The following is a 7,858-nucleotide window of genomic DNA, read 5'->3' on the forward strand; positions in this document are numbered from 1 at the left end:
GATTAAAATAAAACCTTAAAAAAAATTCCTGATGTTTTACATCAGTCATTGACTTACTATTGATGAGCTTTCTTTATATGTTCTGGGTACAAGTTCCTTATCAGGTACATGATTTAAAAAACATTTTTTAACCATTCTGTAGCTTTTTTCTTCACTTTCTTTTTTTTTTTTTAACTAATTTTTTAAAAAAGATTTTATTTATTTATTTGACAGACAGAGATCACAAGTAGGCAGAGAGGCAGGCAGAGGGTGGGGGGTGGGGAGCAGGCTCCCCGCTGAGCAGAGAGCCCAATGAAGGGCTCGATCCAGGACCCTGAGATCATGACCAGAGCCAAAGGCAGAGGCTTAACCCACTGAGCCACCCAGGTGCCCCTTCTCTTCACTTTCTTGGTGGCATCATTTGCCTCACAAAAGTTGTAAATCTTGGTATAGTTCAATTTATTATTTATTTATTTATGTCATTTGTGCTTGTGATATCATATCCAAAAACCTTTGCCTAACACAGGGTCATGGAGATTTACTCTTACAGCTTTTCCTTAGAGTGTTATAGTTTCAGTTTTTAAATCTAGGTCTATAATCCATTTTGAATTAATATTTCTGTATGGTAAGAGGTAGGGGATTGACTTCATTCTTTTTCATATAGCTATGCAGTTCTCCTAGCACCATTTGTTGAAAAGACAATTCTTTCTCCATTGAATTGTCTTGGTACCCTTGTAGACATTCAGTTGACCATAAACATAAAGGGTTTATTTCTGGACTCTCAGTTCTATTCCATTGATCCAGATGTCTTTCCTTATGCAGCATAATACTGTCTTGATTACAGTAGTTTTGTATTAAGTTTTGAAATTGGAAACTGTAAGTCCAGTTTGTTCTTCTTTTTCAAGATGATTTGGCTGTCTTGAATCCCTTGGATTTCTGTGAGTTTTAGCATTACCTTGTCACTGTCTGCAAAGAAGTCAGCTGAGATTTTAAAAGGGATTGTTTAGGTCTATAAATTAATTTGGGGGGGTCTCCTTAGGTACTATTAGTTTTCTATAATTAGATTTTGTATATATGCATTAAAAGATCATTGTTACAGTGTTAGTGTTAAACTAACCATGAAGAAATATGAAGTAATTACTTTTCATATTGTTAAAATATTGTACAGGCTGAATACGCCTACAACAAAAATGTCTATGTACAGAGAATTTATTATAAAGAGGAGTGCCGGGTGAGGTACCAAACTGTCTCAGAGCTGTATAACTTAACAGTAAAATTCTGTATCACAGGAACTTTTCTGTAAGTCCTTTGAAATTTTGTTGTTTTGCTTTATTGTTTTTTATGATGAGATACGTTTTGTATTTGTAAGTATTAGCAAAAGTTTATGTATGGGAAAAATTAGATATTAATAATGCCTCTATGGAATGTAGATGAGGATAACAAAAATAAACATTTTAGATTTTTATAATACTTTAGATTCCATTGGTCCCGAGAATAAGACATGGGCAGCTATTTGATAGGTTGTGTAATTTTGTTTAGTAAGTGAGTACCATAACCTAGTGGTTCTCAACCTTGACTGCTATGCATTAGAATCCCTAGAGAGCTTTTAAAAATCCAGCTGTCTCATATAGTGCACCAGACCAATTAAATCAGAATCGCTGGAGTGGGCCTTAGACATCAGAATTTTTTAAAGTCCCCCAGGTGAATCCAGTGTGCAGCCAGTCTCTAAAACTCCTGCCATAGACTGTTGAAAATGCAGGTGAGACTGAGCTCAGGTTAACGTAATTATCCTAAAATGACAATTAAAGTCATGAATTCTAAGCCACTTTAATTATACTGTCAACTGGGGCGCTTGGGTGGCTCAGTTGGTTGGGCGTCTGTCTTCGGCTCAGGTCATGATCCCAGGGTCCTGGGATCAAGCCCTGCATCAGGCTCCCTGCTCAGTAGGGAGCCTGCTTCTCCTCTTCTCGCTGCTGCTCCCCCTGCTTGTGTTCTGTCAAATAAATAAAAACCTTTTAAAAAAATTATACTGTCAAACGACTGAGAAAAGTACTATGGAGTTATCAGGATGTAATAATTTGGATTTGCTTTTGCCGACCAAGAATAAAAAATTATCTAATAATCATCAGAACTCCAAAATTTGGTACGAAGTAGATCAGTTATGGATACCACCATATATATAGCTATATGAGGGGGAAAGTCTACTGCTAAAAAAAAGTTAAGTTTGAAAGCTACCAGTTTATTGGAAGAAACACTGGATTCGGAGTTTGGGAACCTGTGTTCTAGTGTTCACATTGCCATGTAACTTAGAACCAGGGTATTTAAATTATGCTTTATAAAATGATGTAGTTGAACTGGAGGTGATCACCAAATTATTTATTCAACAAATTGGCTTGCCTGCTGTGCACTAGGCAAGGATGTAGAGATAAACAGAGAACAAAAACCATGCCCTTGTAAATTTTACAGAAGACAAATAAGCAGAATGTGTCTGTGTAGCTATAGCAAAATGTTCAGGGAATCAAGGAAGCACAGAGCTGTCCTGCATCCAGTTTAATATTGGACACACTCTGTGGTTGGCATTTTCAGTAATAATTCACAGATCCCTTCAGCCTTACTGGCAGAACCTGTCTCTGAAATAGAATGAAAATGCCACCCCTGCAGTTGGACATATGACCAGTTCTGGCCAGAGAAACCTGAGGCGAAGTCTGCACGGTTTTCCTTATAAAGATTTCCTTATAAAAATTATGTCCCTCCTTCTTGCCCTGACCTTGTCGCATGAGGTCTTGATACTTAGTGTTGCAGAAATCATCTTGAGACTGATCGCCTGAGAACAAAGGCCTTTATACTGATTATAACCAAAGAGAAGAATGGAAAGATCCTGGGCCTTGATGTCAACACTGAGCCACTGAACCAACCCTACAACCACCTGTGGGTGGACTTACTGAGATTAAAAAAAAATACTTATTGTTTGAAGTCTTGCTGCTTTCGAAGTGGTCTGTGGTTCAGTATTGGCATCATTTTGGAGATTAGTTAGATGCAGAAACTCAGATCCCATGTGAGACCTACTGATCAGAATTTGTACTTTAATAAGATCACCAGGTGAGTGAGGTGCACATTAAAGCCTGAGACGCACCAGTTTAAACCACTTTTTTTTTTTTTAAGATTTTATTTATTTATTTGACAGAGACAGAGAGAGCAAAAGCAGGGGGAAGTGGCAGACAGAGGGAAAGGGAGGAGCAGGCTTCCCACTGAGCAGGGAGCCAAATGTGGGGCCTGATCCCAGGACTCTGGGATCGTGACCTGAGCTGAAGGCAGACGTCCAACCGACTGAGCCACCCAGGCACCCTTAAACCACTTTTAATTGAGTATTATATTACTTGCAGTTAAAAACATCCTTAATAATACAAATATATTGTGGATTGACCAAATGCCATTTTAAAAATAATGCTTAACCAGAAAGACTTCTAACTCAAATGTAGAAATATTGTTCTTATGTACTAACCCAGACAAGCAGTATAAGTACATCATTATTGTTTTTAAAAATCTGTCAGAGAGCTTGAGGACACAAACCTAAACGACTTTAGAAAGTGACAAGCCGGGGCGCCTGGGTGGCTCAGCGGGTTAAAGCCTCTGCCTTCGGCTCAGGTCATGATCCCAGGGTCCTGGGATCGAGCCCCACATCGGGCTCTCTGTGAAGCAGGGAGCCTGCTTCCCTTCCTCTCTCTCTGCCTGCCTCTCTGTCTACTTGTGATCTCTCTCTGTCAAATAAATAAAATAAAATCTTAAAAAAAAAAAAACCTATAATAGAAAGTGACAAGCCCTCCATTAGATCAGTGACCTACTTCTCTCTTGGCTGACTGAAATGTAGGGAGAAGCAGAAAACCATCATAGGAGTCAGGAGAAGTCAGCCTAATTTTTAACAAACTTTTAATGATTATGTTTGGATTAGATGATAGATTAGAAATCCAGAGAAGTAATACAGCAGTGCTATCCACTAGAACTTTCTGCCATAATGGAAATGGTCAGTGTCTGTGCTAACCAGTGTGGTGGCTACATGCTAGCCAAATGTAGCTATCAAATACTTGAAATGTGCCTAGTATGACTGAGGAACTGAATTTCTAATTTTAATTAATTTAATTTAAATGTAAATCACATGTGGCTAGTGGCTACTATATTGGACAGTGCAGCTTTAGAGATGCTAAGATTGCACTACTCCCACTTCTTTCCCTTAGGTCTTCATTTAGTGCTAAGGATATTAGAAGAACAAAGGCAGTGAAGCAGAGCTGAGAGAAAATTCCTGAGGTATAGGTTTTCAGCTCAGAGAGGCAGGAGGGCTGGGAGAAAACCCTTCCAGGCCAACCCCAACATCACAGAGTATAGAGTAGACTAGGTGAAGGGGCCTGAGAGATCTGCCAAAGCCCAGAAATCGGGGTGGGAGAGGAAAACAAGGGCAGCTCCCATTCAATCAGAAAGCTGGCAGCCTGGGCTTCATATCAGTAGAAATTCCTCACAGTTCATAGTTCAAAAAAGGAGGGAGGGAGCACAGATCTCCAGAACCTCATGAGGGTTGTAATCTGAGGCTTTCCTGGAGAGAAAGTCCTGATCCTATATTCAGAATGTTTGAAGCCAGTGAGGAACTGACTCAAACTAAAGTGACAAAGCCCAGATTCAGCTCAACTGTAGAGCATATTGATTCAGCCCTGACCTACAGGACATGCCTCTAAGAAGAAATATCATTTCCTTCAGTCTCTGCTATACTTCTATACAAAAATGCCTAGCATGCAGCCAAAGATCTTAAGATACATATTCCCCATACTCAAGAAAATAACGGTCAATATAAGACTTAGACATGACACGGATATTGGTGTTATCAGCTAGGGACTTCAAAATAACTATAACAAAAATGCCAAAGAATCTAGTGGACAAGGTACGCAGCATGCATAAACAGAGGAGGAATTTCAGCAGAGATGTGGAAACTATTTTCTTAATAAGAAACAAATGGAAATGCTCACCATAAAAAACATAATATCAGAAATTAAGGTCCTTTAGGTGGCTTAGTAGAAAATAGCTGAACAGTTTTGGCCAGATTGCTAGAAGCAGTCTGTTGTGGAAGGATTCCTTTTGGTTGCACGGGTTGAGGTATATTTTGAATAAGAAGTACACAACACTCCCTATACTACTTATAAGCCCACAGACATTCTTTTGATAGAGCACTGCATAGATTCATCACGCCACATAATCTTGCATATTTCCCTGGTAGTTTTCCTAATGGAAAAGAAATTGGCACTTCTGTGAAGGTATGCATAGACCTTTCTAGATCATTTAGTGAGACTTTTCACTTGTCTTGGGAGAGAAACCAGAGGCATTCTTGGTAACCCAGTGCCCACCATGTATGAGTATGTCTTGGTCAGCTTGTGCTGCAGTTACATCATTACCATTTTCCATTTCCTTCATGTTTTCACTCTTGCATTGAACATGTGGTAATAAAATACTGGTTTTCACCTAATAAAGATTTTAGTTTTCTAAAAACCTGTAAGTTTCTTAACAGGTAACCTTTTTAGCATCCATTGAGGCTTAGAAGAATAGTGACCTAAAGTTTCCAGATACCCCTTAGGACATACAGGAATTTCTTTGCAATTAGATCTTGAATTTCTGGGCTCATAAACTTGATTGTTCCCTTGGCCAACAGTTTGTGGCTTAAGAGTAAGAAAGTGGATTCCATTGTTTTTTTATCTCTAAAAGTTTTATAGATTTCTAAATTTTATTCCTACATTCATCGTTTGATTCAGTATTTGTTGAGTAACTCGTAATTACTCCCAAAAGAGCCTATTTTTATTTTCACAAATAGAACAGTTTCTCAGGGGCGCCTGGGTGGCTCAGCGGGTTAAGCCGCTGCCTTCGGCTCGGGTCATGATCTCAGGGTCCTGGGATCGAGCCCTGCGTCGGGCTCTCTGCTCGGCGGGGAGCCTGCTTCCCTCTCTCTCTCTGCCTGCTTGTGATCTCTCTCTGTCAAATAAATAAATAAAATCTTAAAAAAAAAAAAAAAAAAGAGAACAGTTTCTCAGTTGATTTTTTTTTTTCCTCCTTCATTCCAGATTGTGCAGCCAGCCCTAGTATTGCTCTGGAAATTTAAAATACATATTGAAAATGAAACATTTTTTTTAATGAATGCATTCATGTATGTTTTATTTATTTAAAAAACAATATTTGAGGTTGTTGACATTGAAAATCATAAGTACAATGAAGCTAAAACAGGAATTTTTTACATTAATAAGGAAAATAATCCCTATATAGCCAAGATAAAGAATGCTGTTTGAGCCAGACACTCTGCTTTTTTTTTTTATGAGCATTATTTCATTTAGCTTCACAACAGTTCCTAAGTGAAGCATCATTATGCCATTTTATAGGTAAAGATTTTCCCAAAGTATTTTCAGACTCCTAATCTTAGAGCAGGCTAGTAGATGAATTTTCTAACCCCCCATTCCCGTACCAAAAAAAAAAAAAAAAAAAAATCTGAAGATCGGGGCGCCTGGGTGGCTCAGTCATTAAGCGTCTGCCTTCAGCTCAGGTCATGATCCCAGGGTCCTGGGATCGATCCCTGCATCAGGCTCTCTGCTCTGTGGAAAGCCTGCTTCTTCCTCTCCCACTCCCCTACCTTGTGTTCCCTTTCTCACTGTCTCTCTCTGTCAAATAAATAAATCTTAAAAAAAAAAAAAAAATCTGAAGATGAAACATTATTGTAGATGTTTATCTTGACTTTTTCCCTCAGCTTCAGTTGTACATACTTTTCATAATTTTTGTTAAAAGAGTAAAATGGTAATGAGTAGTTAATAGAAATATCGGAATTAACAAACTGCTTTATTTTACAGGGAAAATATTTATCCCGAAACAGAAACCTATGCAGACTTTCACAGAAGAAAAAATATCTCTTGATCCGGAATTAGAAGAAGCTTTGACAAGTGCTTCTGATACAGAATTGTGTGACCTTGCAGGTATCTCCTAAAACAAATGGGTGAATGAGTGGGGAAGGGAGGGGAGGAGAGGGGAATGCCAGCACTTATATCATACTGATGCTTCCTTTGCCTAGTAAAGTGCTGTTGAATCAGTAGACCACATATTTGGCTTTGTCTTTTATACTATAAATCTGGCAAAGATTTTCATTTTTTAAAATGCTCTCAGTGGTGAAATTTTTATGTTAATGGAATGTATTATTTGACATCTTTTCCCATGTTACATTATTTGAAAGTCTTTATAAAAAATCTTTCACCAGTTGGTGCGCAGCTAGAAGCTGTCCCATCTAAGCATTGAAAAAGTCTCTCCAGGGTCAACTACTGTCCCATTTTACCATTAAGACCCCAAGATGAGGGGCATCTGGCTGGGTCATTCAGAAGAGCATGCAACTCTTGATCTTAGGTTCGTGAGTTTGAGCCTCACCTTGGGTGTCAAGATTACTAAAAATAAAATAAACTTTGGGGAAAAAAAGGAAGACCCCAAGTTGAGTAACTGGAAAGCAGACAAGCAGTCCTGAGCTATCCTTACCACTTTCCCTACTTTCTGAAGTGTATCTGGAACACTCCAAACCTCCCTGTTGTTTTCATCATTGCTGGTTTCTTTCCTGGACAGGTATCTCCCCGACCTGCCTCTGCATGCACCCATTTACCGAGGTAGAAAAATATGACATGTGGGGGGATATCTTAGCACTAAGGAACCCCAGAAGCTAACATGTTTTAAAGGAAGAGTGATGGTTCTTTTTTTTTTTTTTTAAAGATTTTATTTATTTATTTGACAGAGAGATCACAAGTAGACGGAGAGGCAGGCAGAGAGAGAGAGAGAGAGGGAAGCAGGCGCCCTGCTGAGCAGAGAGCCCGATGCGGGACTC

At 38.9% G+C, this 7,858-nt stretch overlaps 1 protein-coding gene across 1 annotated transcript in view; it reads left to right on the top strand.

Moving 5' to 3' along the window:
- The window catches only part of LOC111160149 (tropomodulin 3), an 83,763-nt gene that overhangs the window by 56,642 nt on the left and 19,263 nt on the right, over positions 1–7,858 (top strand). The window contains exon 4 of the mRNA XM_022523020.1: positions 6,849–6,971. Coding sequence (XP_022378728.1) covers positions 6,849–6,971 — 123 coding nt within the window. The remainder of the gene's footprint in view (positions 1–6,848; positions 6,972–7,858) is intronic.

Source organism: Enhydra lutris, unplaced genomic scaffold (genome assembly GCF_002288905.1).
Source record: "Enhydra lutris kenyoni isolate GAN:26980312 unplaced genomic scaffold, ASM228890v2 scaffoldscaffold4, whole genome shotgun sequence".
Lineage (NCBI taxonomy): Eukaryota > Metazoa > Chordata > Mammalia > Carnivora > Mustelidae > Enhydra > Enhydra lutris.